The sequence below is a fragment of the Dama dama genome, chromosome 9, assembly GCF_033118175.1.
Source record: "Dama dama isolate Ldn47 chromosome 9, ASM3311817v1, whole genome shotgun sequence".
Classification (NCBI taxonomy): Eukaryota; Metazoa; Chordata; class Mammalia; order Artiodactyla; family Cervidae; genus Dama; species Dama dama.
Genome location: NC_083689.1, coordinates 91,273,720 through 91,289,417, shown reverse-complemented (window position 1 = coordinate 91,289,417; position 15,698 = coordinate 91,273,720). Strand labels below are relative to the sequence as shown.

Genomic DNA, 15,698 nt, shown 5'->3' with positions numbered 1-15,698 from the left:
TATTACTGAAAGACATGGAGAGACCTTTGGCGTTAGTAGAGTGTTGTCTGGTGACACAAATAAAAAGCTAGAGTCATGGATTTCAAGAAAACATAGTAATATTTAAAAATGAAAATTATGTAAGTTTGAAAAACTACTAAAGGTGTAATAAAAATACAAATGGCAAAAAAAAAAAATGTAGATCAATGGAAACCCATGTTGAAAGGGAACCTGTAAATTTCATAATAAAAAATTACAGTTGTAAGATGGTACATAGAGATTTGGGAATAAATGCACCATTAAAGGTGAAACTAAAAATGAAATGCTAAGGAGAAAGATGTAAAATCTCACTATGAATTTATTACATGTAAAAATACTCAGTCTAATACCACTTTTAAGACCACTTTTGAAAATTTAATGATACCATACAAGTAACTTGTAAGAAAATATGACAAGAAACACAATTTGAAGCACAACACACACTCATAAAAGGTAAATCAAGCACTCCTTAAACACATAATTGTCTAAACCTACTGAAAATCATATCAATAGTATAAATGATGTGAAGATTTTCTATTAATCAAAAAACTCTGCCTCTTTAAGGCAGACTGCTAAGAATCAGGCCCATTTGAAATGCTTCCTAGGAAAAATTACCAGAAAGCTACCTTCTACCTAGAGAAGGAGTCAAAGAATATAGGAAAAGGAAAAAATTAGAAATAGATGCTCAGTCTTCTAAATATAAGGGAAGGACAGAAGATAAGGCCTAGAGAGAAAGTCAAATTTTCAGATACCAAATGTCTCAACATACTGCTTCTAGTTTTTTCCTAAGATGAAGCCCTAGGGAGGGCCCTCCCCTACAGAAAAGTCTAACTCTTGGTAGATCATCTTGATATGAAATTGAAAGTCCAGTAAGAGTCAGTGATACATTTCAACTCTAAGCAGAAGATCTATTTTATGTGCTCTTGGCCTAGCCTAACACAAATAAGAACTAGGCATAAAATTCATTTTAATAACCCAGAGTGTTTCATCTACTTGTTGCAAAACAAATCAGGACTCTTTTCACAAAGATAAATATCAAGTACAATATGTATAACAATAATGGAAAACTAAAATATGGGAAACGTATTTTAATAGATACATGTATAATGGTATACAGGTACCATCCAAATTGACTGTGCTCTACAATAGAAAATGATTTAAAACAATTACAGAAATACAAATAGTACGAAACATATACTGTCAATAAGAACAGTTAAGACAGAAAGTTGAATGCTTCTAATATAGCAGTTTGATAATTTTTTAAAGAATCACATCTCTTGTTCAAATATTTGCCCACAAAAGATATATGCTGTCTCTAAGAAAAGGAAAAATTTTAAATCTATTGAACATGACATAATGATTCTGATGCTGCAAAGCTGTGTGAAGTGAACCATCTAACACAGATTTATAAAAAGTGCATTTATACACAGCATGCAATAAAAACCTACTCTCCCATATTTCTCAGTTCTGCCTATTACATTTGAAAGAAAGTAATATTTACCACTGGGCATCTATCCAATTGCCTTAGGACAAAAATGCAGAAGCAGGACTTTACAGAATTCAATATATTGTTAAACACGAGGGCCATCCCTCTCCATGAACTGAAAATGTATTCTAAAGTCAGAAGTTCAGCACAGTCCACATTTTAAAACTAATCACATAAATGAAACTCCAGCACTAGGTCAAAAGCAATGTTAACACTGTCAAAAGCACATACGGCATTTTTATAATTTCATTTCCTTAGCAGTTATCTTTGAAGAATCACCATGAAGTTTTCATTTTTGTAAACTTCTACGTGATATATATGTCTCTATGCAATCTTGCAGTAACATAAAGAATTATAACACAAAATGCTGAATTCTTGAGGTCGAACATAATGCTTTTGAAAAAAGAAAATTAACTTAGACTCTAAGAAAAGGTTCAGGAGGAAAGGGAAAGAAAAGTAAACTAAAAAAATAGAAGTTTCTTCCATTTTTTATTTAGAAAATGTAAGAAGTCTAGGGAGTACTAATAAATGAAAGCACTTCATCTTTCTGCTTCCTGTAGCAAACTCATGCTCATAAGTTGATATGATAGAGCAGCTATCTAACCAACAACAGACATGGACCATGTGTTTTAAGGATCAATCATTTTTCCTGTTTGCATCCCCTGCAGATATCTAGCTGTTGGAAACTGCAGAGACCACAATCTGGCTTTCAGGTTAAGTTCGGTCAGGTGAAAGTGAACACAGGTGTCAGAATGTGCAGTTTCTCCAAGATGACTTGGAGCTCAGCACGAGAGCCTAAGTTTCTTCAGAGCCCCCAGCCCACCTCTACCACCACCATCCAGATTTCCTTAAGATGAACACCATGACACTAGCTCCTTTATAGTTCTAATCCCCCTAAAGTGATCAAGGACATCCAAATACTTTTGTACTCTTAGGGAAAAAACCCCATCATACTGCTGAAAATCATATACCTAGAGCAGCTCTTAAGTCCTCCAATGAATCTAATCCTTTCTGGTTACTGAATTTATTCCCTCCATGAAACTAACACTTTTATTCTCTTCTTCTACATTACCTTCTTCTCTGTATTTCTTCAACAAAATAAAAAGTGAAGTGAAGTCGCCCAGTCATGTCCGACTCTTTGCGACCCCATGGACTGTAGCCTACCAGGATCCTCAGTCCACGGAATTTTCCAGGCAAGAATACTGGAGTGGGTTGCCATTTCCTTCTCCAGGGGATCTTCCCAAGCCAGGGATTGAACCCAGGTCTCCCGCATTGTAGGCAGACTCTTTACCGTCTGAGCTACCAGGGAAGCCAAAATAAAAACAAGTCCAAAATACTCTATGCTTTACTATCTACAATGTAAAAAGTCTAGGGAGTACTAACTAATGAATGCAATTCATCGTCCTATTTCCTGTACCAAACTCATGCTCACAGGTTGATATGATAAAGCAGATTTATTATATCTATTTTATCATATCATATATGATACGATAATCATATCAGCTTTCTCCAGTTTCTCTCCTCTCCTTGCTCTCAGAGCCAATAAGCTGAACATCCCCTAAGGCAGTGCTTCTCAGCCCTAAAGCAGTGAAAGACAAGGGGGCTTTGTTTTGTTTTTCTTGATCTATCATAGACTGACAGTTTTGTAAAACAAACAAACAAAAATGAGTAGGTAAGTTAAATGTCAAAAGGACACGCATACAAAATATAAGCCCAAAGATATCACTTTCAGATTTCACAGCAAAATGAGATTATAAAAGTCTCTAGAAAAGATTATTTCCATTTTTGAATTTATCTTGTCACAAACCAGAAGCAAAAAACACTTTGTGTGAAGACATCAACTTGAGGACCAGACTTTGAGGGGCTAACCGCCCCCAGGGCATCTACATCCCGTCTTTTATCCTCAGTAATTTGCTGTCCATCCGGAGTTGTCTAAAATTCCTCTGCAGTTACTACTGTTTCCTATAGCCCATTTGCGAATCTAACCTCACTGGTTGCCCAGGTTAGGACGGCACAGACACAAGGCTTACTTTCTTCTGATAACTAATGACAACACACTCTTATTTTGGTCTCTTCCCACTCCTCTGGCAGAGCGTTCTCTCCCCTCTCTCCTTTGCCTTCTGCCTTTCCTGGACCCTAGCCTGGTATTTCACATAGCTCCATCCTTGACAACTTGCCTTTCTTCCTCCAACCACCAAAATCTTAATAGTTTTCCTGATTCCAACTATTATCTCTAAAAATCCAACTCCTCTAACTGGAGATAAGAGTCAGCTTCTCTCATCCATTTCCTCCTCTCACATGGACACTGTTACTCAAATTCATTATTCTTTCAACTCAAATATTTACCCGACATTCCTGCATTGCCAAGTTCTACAGTAGATGTAAGTTCAAGCAAAACAAAGCTTCTCACAAGGTGCCCTGGAGCATACGCTCTGGATTCAGACAGCACTAGGTTTAAGCTCCACCACGAATAACTGCGTGCCAGGTAGTCCCTCTAACATTCAGTTTCCTTGTCTGAAAACCTGCTGTATATCATCATACCCACTTCATAGCCCTGTTGTTAAAATTAAGCGAAATAATAGATGTAAAATGTCTGGCAGGCAGAAAACACTCAATAAATGTTATTGTTGTTGTCATTATTATGAAGATTAACTTCTCCTGTGGTGACTTTTCACTCGTATTTTACTACAAATAATTTTTTTGAGAGTTGATGATCTGTCTTTAGACTGGATTTATACTGAATTCGTTAGTCACTTTTACTCACTGTTGCTATGACAATATGAGATTCTAAACCGTTAATAAGAGGGAAGAGTATTGGAAAATGTCTCAGATATTTGCATTAAGTTGAATAAACTTGCAAGTTGGGAATATGGTAAGGTAAAAGACGATGTACACTAAAATGCCCTCAGCTTTCAGCAGAGCCACAACACTCACTATAGGATTCTGTCCAGTCACTTAATCCGTGTGTCAGTTTTCTCATCGTAAAAATCAAAGTCCAAATGCATGACCTATATCCTTTTCATTTCTCAAATCTTTGAGATACAATTATTTTTAAACACAAATTATAGTGAAACCCAATCTATAAATACCAGTTTTATCTCAAACAGACTTATTCAAAGACAAAAACATTGTCATGACGCTTTAAACAAACAAAAGCAGCTATAAATGTAAACCCTATAAATGATGTAAAATATTAAGTTTCAAAGAAATTACTGTTTTTTACAGGAAAAGGGGATACTTTATAAATTTTCTAATTTGGCACTTAGTTCATAAATATACTGCCATACAAATATAAAATCCAGGCTAAAATAGTCACTGATTAGATACTACTATTTGTTTGGAACAGTCAATATTTCACCGTTTAATATCAATAGTTAACCCTTAGCACACATATGCTATGTGCCTAAAACTAGGCTAAGCACTTAGCATTTAGAGCTAACTTAATCCTCACACAGAAACCTACGAAGGAAACAGCATTTCCCATAAGTTAACAGATGAGAAAGCTGAGCATCCCAGGTTTGACCCATTTCCTTAAAATCACACTAGTGGGAAATGGCAAGCTAGAACACAATACCAATCTGTGAGGCTCCTGAATCGAGTTAAACAGTTAAACAGCCCTCTCCCAAATAAGCTCCATGTATATTAACAGACCCAGCTGTACAAAATAATGAAAGAATTTGTAAAAATGGGAAACTTTAAAAGACAAGACAAAAAATTACCTCCATGGAAAAGAGAGTGAATGTGCTCAACAACAAAAAGAACCCACCTTCGTGACCTATGACAGATCTGGAAGCAGTCTGAAAGCTAACAACGCCCGCCACATTGTCATTGGCCAAAATGTTCACTCTGATGGTGTCGGAACTGGGCAAAATTCTACTTCCACCTTCCGTGTACACCAAACTAACTACAATGATTTCATCATCCTCTGGCTCGGAGTCATCCAAAATGGTCAAAATAGCAACCTTTTTGGTTTCACCTGTAAAGAATTAATGGGATAAGACCTAAGTAAGAAAATCATCAATAGAGAACTCATAAAGGTCCAAAATAACTTCCTTCAAAAAATGTTAAGTTAAAATGTGTGGGTGCTCAGTCGCTCAGTCATGTCGGACTTTCTGCAACCTCACAGACCGTAGCCTGCCAGACTCCTTCCTCTGTTCATGGCATTTCCCAGGCAAGAATACTGGAGTGGGTTGCCAGTTTCTCCTCCAAGGACTCTTCCCCACCCAGGAATAGAACCCGTGTCTCCTGCATCTCCTTCATTGCCAGGTAGATTCTTTACCACTGTGCCACCTGGAAAGTCCTTTAAGTAAAAATACAGTTCAATTATAACAGTTCAATATCATGAGCAATATTAGCGTCACTCACTATAAGCAAATGTTGTGTTAGTCTGTATACCCTTTCACATAAAAAGCACTGTAAAATTTCATTAACATGGACAGACTGTGGAAAGGACATTTTGAATTCGGAAACTTAAAGGGTAGAATTATTTCAAGGAATCATGATTTTATTCCTGGTCTCTAGCCTAGAACCATGACCTAGCAAGGGAAAGAGACTCTGAAGCAACTACTGTTTAGAAACAGCTCCTTCTATAAGGGTGGATCTCATTCTCATCCTGGTGTTACTGTGAATGATTTTCAGATAATCAAGCCAAAACTTCCCTGAAAGACCAAGGACACTTAGGGAATACTGGAATGGGTTGCCATTTCCTATTCCAGGGGGTCGTCCCAACCCAGGGACTGGACCTGCATCTCTTCTGTCTCCCGCATTGGCAGGCAGATTCCTTACCACTAGCATCACCTGGGAATCCCCATGACCCTGGTATGTTTTATCAATTCAGTGTTAAGACTGCTTCAAGAAAATATACATTTGTGAAGTAATTAGCCTCCAACTAATTTAAAAAAAAAAAAAAGAAAATATACATTACCTGAGAATACAGGTCAACTACAAAATATAGTCCATTTTGCATGATGCTAAAGTTACAACCCAAGGTAATACTAACTGTTGTAATGGTACTACATTACATGATAAATTCTTTATAGTTACCAAAGCCACTAAAACGTTTAATCTTAAATTTTCATCTCCACTCCCTCCTCAAATTTTCATTACTTTCCTTGAAATAGGGGAAAATGTTACCAATTGCTAACCTATGCACCTACATACCTCCCACATCAAGTGTATCAGTATTCCATTGTTCCCAAAATCAATTACTAGGAAATAACCATTATAGAGGGCTTCCCTGATGGCTCAGCAGGTAATGAATCCATCTACAAGGCAGGAGACACCGGTTCGATTCCTGGGTCGGGAAGATATCCCCTGGAGAAGGAAATGGCAACCCACTCCAGTATCCCTGCCTGGAAAATTCCATAGACAGAGGAGCCTGGCAGGCTGCAGGCTACAGCCTACAGGGTTGCAAAGAGTCAGACACGACTGAGTGACTAAGCACAAGCCCAACCATTATAGACAAGTTTTAAACTATCTTAAAAAGCTACTCTAAAATGTAATGCTTCTTAGATGTTTCAAAAGTATAATCTATATGCATCATAACCCCTAATTACTGTTTCCAAAAAAGTATATGCATTAAAGGATAAAATATGCAAGGAACTGCTCTAAGATAAGAAACTGCTAATAACATTTACTTCCTTCATTTTATTGTATAACCTGAAGCTTTTATGAGTATAATTTCTTTTCAATCAGAGAAAAAAAAAACTATGTTAAAAAGCCATATAGGATTTTAAGTGCCCAAATCATGAGTTTAAAAATGATTTCAGTAAAGATATCTTTCTTTCACCCAAAGAAAACTATTTTAAATATACGAACGTTCAAAATTTTCAGACACTTGGTGATTCAATCAACCCTGGAAAAGAATTGGTTAATCTGCACTAATCCTAATTATTGTCCAAGTTCTCTATAATTTCACTGTTCATGAAAATTTAAAATTATCCCATTCAAGTCTAAGACCAGTATTACCAGCTCATCTATCACTAGGTCACTATGCTTAATATAACATTAATAAAGTCACCCAATGAAGTGAAAGTCGCTCAGTCATGTCTGACTCTGCAATCCCATGGAGCCTGCTAGGCTCCTCTGTCCATGGAACGCTCCAGGCCAGAATACTGGAGTGGAGTGGGATCAAACCCAGGTCTCCCGCTTGCAGGCAGATTCTTTCATGAGTCACCAGGGAAGCCCAAATTTACACTATTTATGCTGTTGCTGTTGCTGGGTTCTAAGTTGTATCCAGCTCTCTGTGAGCCCATGAACTATAGCACACAGCGCCCCCATCCATGGGGTTTCCCAGACAAGAAAACTGAAGTGGGTTACCATTTCCTTCTCCAGGGGATCTTCCCGACCCAGGGACTGAACCTGTGTCTCCTGCACTGGCAGGCAGATTCTTTACCACTGAGCTACAGGGAAGCCCTTATACTATTTATACTTGTTATTTTCTTTGGAGGTTTATCCTGATTTGTCAGTGCATATGAAAAAGCTTCCCATTTCTTGGCTGTCAATACTTTTTACTCACATGTTTAATTGTGGATACATGGCTCATTCTTATAACTTCCTTTACAAAATTAAAACTTGCTTTAGATATGCTTCTACATTTCCTTAAAGGCTCTGCTATCACACATAAGAGGGATAAAATCCTCACATTCCCTGAAAATCTTCTCTTTTTATTCAACTAAAAAGATACACACATAGGGCCTCATCAGCCCTCTATATGTCAGGTCAACCATTAACAAGCCAACTACTACATTTTTTGTTCACTTTTACATATTAACAAGAATGTACATAGTAAGAATGCATATGAACACTATCATAAAAATGGACTATAATGACTTTCCCGGGGGAACAGAAATCCATTGAGAACCATCACTCACCTTCAGCAAAAGTCAGAATGTCTCCAGCACCGACAAAATCTAAACCTTCAGTAGCTGTTCCACCAACAACACGCCATTCAACTGTTACCTGACCTAAGCTGCCCCCTGTCCTGTGGATCACCATCTCCACTGTGGTTTGAGGCTGCTCCTGAACTTCGACATATAAGCCATCTTCGGAGGTGTTGGGACTAATACTATAGATCACAAACACTCCAAAGGCATCGCCATTTAATGCTATGACAACTGTAGAAGTGTTTGGCTGTCCTATGGTTGGCTGGTTTTTGAAACTGGCTGTGATGTTCATGAGATGAACTTCGAGGAGAGAAATCAGGAAACTCTCATCCATCTCTGGGAAATCGTCGGGAAGAATGGAAACGGTGAGATTTGCGAATTCGTCGCCTTCCAGCATGATGGCCCACTGCCTTGTCACAGGCTCATAGTCACTACCAGCCACGGCCTGACCGCTAAAAAGAGATGCTACTCTGGTCACGTTTTTCTTGTAGGTCCAGAAGTCTGAGTTGTTAGCAGTGGGGCTGGTCCATGAAGTCATCCAAAAACACTGGGGGCCTTCAGAAGCACTGAGAAAGGAAAACGCTGAGCACGCGTGTTCTTTGAGGCATGAGGTGGCACAAGAATCCTGGGGTTCCCCCGTCGCAGAGACATTCACCCAAGTTCTCCAGAGTGGGTCAGGCACCCCTTGAATTGGCGATTCATAGTAGGACAGTAAGTCTTGACCCTCCTCAACTGCAAGAGCCACTACGTCAATATCAGAAGTACTGTAGAACAACAACAGCCGACCAAAGTGCCCTCCGCTAAAACGTGGAGTGACAAAAGACAGGTTAGGCATTCAGAGCAATCTGTGTATTGCACGCAGAGGACAGAACGCTGACTGTGGTTCCACTTTTTTTAAATGGATAAAGTACTAGGACAGACACAACCATGTTTCTTAATTAGATTTCTGTGTCTCATTGAGTTTTCTCATGTAAGGAAACCTGGTTCATTATCATTCAGATAATACTTATTTTTAACCCAGCTATGAAAATATCTTGCAAGACACGCAAATCATATCCATTCCAGAATTTTCAAGCAGAGTGAGGAAATGAATCTTCACCACTAACTTTCGCCGAAACAAGGAATGATACCGACATGGGTACATTTCCTTAAAGAAATGTAAATGTAATTACTTGCCACAAGGTTGTAAGACCACCTATTTTTTTATTTCTGAAGGAGCTCAGTGAACGGTATGCTGCCTCACAAAAGAAAGGCAGGAGAAAATAAGAACCTGAAAATCAACTACTTCATATGGCATCTGAATGATTTTCAATTTAGAAACCAGTTGCTTTTTAAGTTCTAATTCAAACAAATCACCAATTAAAGCAATAATTGGGGGTTAGAAAACCAAATAATGCATAACCCATTTCACTAATAAAAGTTATGGGGAAAATAATGAGTATTCTATAGTGATAATTGATAAGCATAATTTAATTAACAGATTATAATAACCTGTAAAATATTTTACATTATGTAAAAACTACCATAATTAAATTATTGGATTGCGCAAGAGTTCTTTTTCCACCACCCCACAAGTCCCAAACAGCCATCTCATATACCTTCTCCTGACAGTTATGTTAGCACAGGAACTTCTCTCCAGAGGCTCTTGAACACGAGAAACCGACTGAACAAAGGCTACTGTACCATAAGGATTATCATTGGCAGGAATAATAATATTTGCCACTCGATCTAACCCAATAGTACCTCCATCAGAGGCATCAGTTAGTTGCACTTGGATAACCTAAAAATACAGTGAAAACTTCCTTAACAGAATCCTGGTTCTGAAATTAGAATAAATATGATGCAAGAAAAAAAATCAAAGCTATCCATACAAGAACACAATATAGAGTAATACAAATGAACATAAAGAAACTCCTCTAGCACATTTACAAACCTAACATGTAACAGAACAGTCCTTCACCGACTTTAACACTAGAGCATGACTGCACATAAGAAATACAGGCTGTTTAAGTTCCTTAATATTCTGTTATACAATCGCCATGAATCAATTTTAAGATGTCTCTTTATGTTTACCACTTCAATAATATACTTGTAATCCCTACACACTTTTTTACTAAGGGAGAATACTGCATATGTGTTTCATGAATAGTTCACTTATTATGCTTTATTTCCCATATTCTCATAAGTGGAAATTCTCTGATAAAATTTGAAACAAAAATATATCATGGTGTCACCTAAATTTAGAGGAAAGAGAAATGTTTTATATGTATTAACTAATAACTAATATTTAAGAAGTGAGTAATGGCACAATTAGCACTCAACTGAAATTTTATGGACTTCCCTTCTACAAAAATTTGACACTATTAAAGAATAAATGCTGTTAAATCTAATTTTATGAGCTCTAGGTTTTAATAATACTTGAATTTCATAAAATAAAATTATCTTCAGCCAATATATGTCAGTGATGAATCAACTTCCCCACTGAGACGCTATCTTTATTTGCCACCGCACTTCTTTATCATGAAAAATAAATATCAGGCAAATAAATCTCACAAGGAATTTGTCACAGAGTAAATCCTAAAGAATAAATGAATGAGCAGAAAATCAAAATCCACATATAATTAAGATTGATTGGCTCACACTCAAGCCAAGAGAGATTATGAATACAAACAAATTAAGTTTATGTGAAACAACACAGCAAACTTTCTGCCAGGTTATATATGTTTAATCACTTATCCAAAATGTAGAAAAATATAATTGTACGAAAAAATAATCTTATACTAGTAAACTAGTATGTGAACAAGAATGAGACCTATTTCTAAAATATTCTTGTTTTTGTTTTCTGTAAGGATCACTTTCACACTACCAAATTTTGAACATTCTGCAGAAATAACTTATTGGACACCTCTATAAACGTCACAATAACAGGCATCTGTTCTAGTCACTATAAGACAAGATACGGTTTACAGTGTCATTCTAGACTAGCCATTCCTCTCACCTCTTCAATCTCCGGAACGTCGTCAGCCAGGACCTCTAACAACAAGGTTTGAATGGTTTCCCCAGGGGCAAAGGTCACATTACCTGAGACAACTCGCAGGTCGCCAGTAGCAAGCTGTCCATTAATAGTGGCAACCCACTGAACAGTAACATTGCCGAGTGTCCCAGAATTTCGAATTATTGGCAGGTTTACCTTCACTGAGTTAAACTCAGGTTCCTCTACAGTAAGTTTAGTAATCTGAAAACCTAAAGGGCAAAGCAGAGATAAAGTCAAATACAACATGAAACTAAGTCAACATAGAGTGAACCAACTGCCACCCTATCGTCAATTCCTTCTTTCCCCCCGAGCAACCTAAGAGGCTAAACTCCACAAAATCAGAGACACATGCTATGATACAAATTGCTCAGGCCTGCCAAATTTTCCAAATTATTTTTCATTATGACAGAACCAGAAATCATAAACTCAGATGCCCACAGGGGTCAGACGTGTATCAGTCATGAGTGAAGCTGATCCCATGACTTCTGGGGTGAATGGCATGGGACAAGCCTGGCAGTTGGTATTTTGCTCCGAAGACTGATGCTATGCAAAAAGGGGGGCTTGATGTCACCATAGTTTTTTACTATAAAGCAAGCCCAGAAATTCAGATTCTTGTAAAAACTTCTGTGAATCAGTTCTTTTAACAATTGGTCTAAGATTCACAAAATACATCCAGGAGCCAGACCTGACCTAAACGCCTAAAAGTGTATGATCTCTAGGTTTATGCTAAGAGGTTGATTTTTAACCACAGGTGGTGAACGAACATAGATGTCCTTATATATCAGTAATAGCAGGTTAAAAGGAAACAAGATTAAATCAATTTTGAGGCTCTAAAAATAAAGAAATATATGAATCTATACAAGTAAGAGACATGGACTAGTCTCATTACCAAATAATCCATAGGGATCGTCAGAGGCCTCAATAATAATGATTGCCTCTGTTAACGCCCCGAGTTTCGCCCCTCCTGTTGTTTCATTCAGCAGTTGCACAAGAAAAGACTCTTCCAGCTCAGGGTAGATGTCATTAATGATATATATTGGCACAGCTTTACTGGTTTCCCCTTCTAGTAAGACCACATCCGATGAAGCTATACTATAATCTTCACCTACAAAGACAAAAAGAAAAATGCTAAGACGTCTTCTAGGACATGATAATAAACTCCCCATATACTAGGGAAATACTATGACATATCACAATTCATGGACACACTTCACAAGATGTTTCTGAGGTCAGTGATTGCATTTTTTTTAAACAGAAGATTTCACCTCTCTTGCAAGAAAAAAAATGGGTTTGATACAACACAATACTGAAAAACCATCCTGACATTCAAGTTCATGTCTTCATTTTTAGAAATACATATACATAGTGTTCTACTTGCCATATACACATATAGACGATACAAATATACACAGACATATAGATTATGGATATGCACATGAACATAAAGAATCATTCACTACCACAAGATGGCCCCTTATTTACAAAAGTAAAAAAATATGTATGGTACTTTCAAAACAAAGAACAAGAATTCTGATCTCACTGGGGAGACCAATCACACTGCTGCACAGAGGTGGGCATGTCAATATCATCAATCTTATAGCTGGAAAACATGAATTTTTCTACAGAGTTGGATTAAAAGCTACTAATGTATACCCCTATATGGATCACAGACTTGTCATGGTGAAGGGGTTTGGGTAATGCAATGAAGCTATGAGCCATGCTGTGTAGGGCCACCCAAGACAGACGTGTCATAGCAAAGAGTTCTCACAAAACGTCCACTGGAGAAGAAAATGGCAAATTATTCTAGTACTCTTGTCTCGAAAACCCCATGGACAGTATGAAAAGGAAAAAAGATATGACACCAGAAGATGAACCCCAGAGGTCAGAAGTTGTCCTATAAGCTCTTGGGGAAGAGACAAGGACAATTACTAATAGCTCCAATAAGAATGAAGTGGCTGGGCCAAAGCGGGAACTTCTTTCTCAACACTTAGCTGTGGATGTATCTGATGGTAAAAGTAAAGTCTGAGGCTCTAAAGAACAATATTGCATAGGAACGTGGAAAGTTAGGTCTATGAACCAAGGTAAATCAGATATGGTCAAGCAGGAGATGGCAAGATTGAATATCAACAGTTTAGGAATCAGTGAACTAAAATGGATGGGAATGGGTGAATTTAATTCAGATGACTATTATAACTACTACTGTGGGCAAAAAAAACACTTAGAAGAAATGAAGTAGCCCTCGTAATCAGCAAAATAGTCCAAAATGCAGTACTTGGGTACAATCTCAAAAATGACAGAATGATCTCGGTTTGTTTCCAACAAAAACCATTCAATATCACAGTAATCAAGTCTCTGCCCCAACCACTGATGTCAAAGAAGCCAAAGGTGAATGGTTCTATGAAGACCTACACCACCTACTAGAACTCACACCAAAAAAGATGTCCCTTTCATCATAGGGGATTGAAATATAAAAGTACGAAATCAAGAGACACCCAGAGTAAGAGGCAAGTTTGGCCTTCGAGTACAAAATGAAGCCGGGCAAACACTAACAGAGTTTTCTCAAGGGAACATGCTGGTCATAGCAAGCATCTTTTTCCAAAAACAAAAGAGATGAATTTACACATAAACATCACCAGAAGATCAATATGAAATCAGACTGACTATATTCTTTGACAGAGATGGAGAAGCTCTATCCAGTCAGCAAAGACAAGACCTGGAGCTAACTGTGGCTCAGATTATGAGCTCCTCATTGCAAAATTCAGGCTTAAGAAGAAAGTAAGGAAAACCACTAGACTAGTCAGGTATGACCTAAATCATATTCCTTATGATTATACCATGGAAGTGACAAACAGATTCAAGGGATTAAATCTGGTTGACAGAGTGCCTGAAGTACTATGAACAGAGGTTCAACACATTATATACGAGGTGATGGCCAAAGCCCAAAAAAAGAGAAATGCGAGAAGCCAAAGTGGTTGTGTGAGGAGGCTTTACAAATAGCTGAGAAAAGAAAAGAAGTGAAAGGTAAGGGAGAAAGGAAAAGATACACCCAACTGAATGTAGAGTTCCAGAGAATAGCAAGGGGAGATAGGAAGATCATCTTAAATAAACAGTGCAAAGAAGAAGAGGAAAACAGTAAAATGGGAAAGTCTAGAGATCTTTTCAAGAAAATTGGCAATATCAAGGAAACATTTCATGCAAGGATGGACACAATAAAGGACTGAAACAGTAAGGACCTAACAGAAGCAAATGAGATTAAGAAGAGGTGGCAAAAATACAAAAAAGAGCTGCAGAAAAAAAGGTCTTAATGACCCAGATAAGCAGGATGATGTGGTCACTCACCTACAGCTGTATATCCTGGAGTGTGTAGTCAAGAGGGCCTTAGCAAGAATCACTGTGAACAAAGCCAGTGGATGTGACAGAATTCCAGCTGAGCTATTTCAAATCCTAAAAGATGATGCTGTGAAAGAGCTGCACTGAATACGGCAGCAAATTTAGAAAACAGCAGTGTTCACAGGACTGGAAAAGATCTACTCTTCATTCCAAACCAAAAAAAAAGAGCAAAGCTAAAGAACATTCAGACTACCATACAATTGCCCTCATTTCACATGCTAGCAAGGTAATGCTCACAATCCTTCAAACTAGGCTTCAGCAGTTCATGAACCAAGAACTTCCAGATGTAAAAGTTGAGTTTCAAAGAGGCAGAGAAAATAGAGATCAAATTGCCAACATCCATTGGATCACAGAAAAAGCAAGGGAAGTCCAGAAAAACATCTACTTCTGCTTCATTGACTACAGTAAAGCCACTGACTATGTGGATCACAACAAACTGTGGAAAATTCTTCAAGAGATGGGAATACCAGACCACCTTACTTGCATCCTGAGAAATCTGTATGTGGGTCAAGAAGCAACAGTTAGAATGGAACAGGAAAAATGGACTGGTTCAAAATTGGGAAAGGAGTATGACAAGGCTGTATGTTGTCATTCCTTCTTATTTAAATTCTAAGCAGAGTACATCATGCAAAATACCAGGCTGGATGAATCACAAGCTGGAATCAAGACTGCCAAGAGAAGTATCAATAACCTCAGAAATACAGATGATACCACTTTAATGGCAGAAAGTGAAGAGGAACTAAAGAGTCTCTTGATGAGGGTGAAAGAATAGAATGAAAAAGTTGGCTTAAAACTCAACATTCAAAAAACTAAGATCATGACATCCGGTCCCATCACTTCATGGCAAATAGATGGGCAAACAATGGAAACAGTGACAGACTTTATT

The 15,698-nt window shown here is 37.7% G+C and overlaps 1 protein-coding gene across 1 annotated transcript in view; it reads right to left on the bottom strand.

The window, feature by feature from the left end:
• Nucleotides 1–15,698, bottom strand: part of ADGRV1 (adhesion G protein-coupled receptor V1) — a 549,629-nt gene that overhangs the window by 415,577 nt on the left and 118,354 nt on the right. The window contains exons 30-34 of the mRNA XM_061151999.1: nt 12,312–12,527; nt 11,387–11,631; nt 9,987–10,168; nt 8,377–9,188; nt 5,271–5,480 (exon numbers count right to left, since the gene is read on the bottom strand). Of these exons, the coding sequence (XP_061007982.1) occupies nt 5,271–5,480; nt 8,377–9,188; nt 9,987–10,168; nt 11,387–11,631; nt 12,312–12,527 (1,665 nt within the window). The remainder of the gene's footprint in view (nt 1–5,270; nt 5,481–8,376; nt 9,189–9,986; nt 10,169–11,386; nt 11,632–12,311; nt 12,528–15,698) is intronic.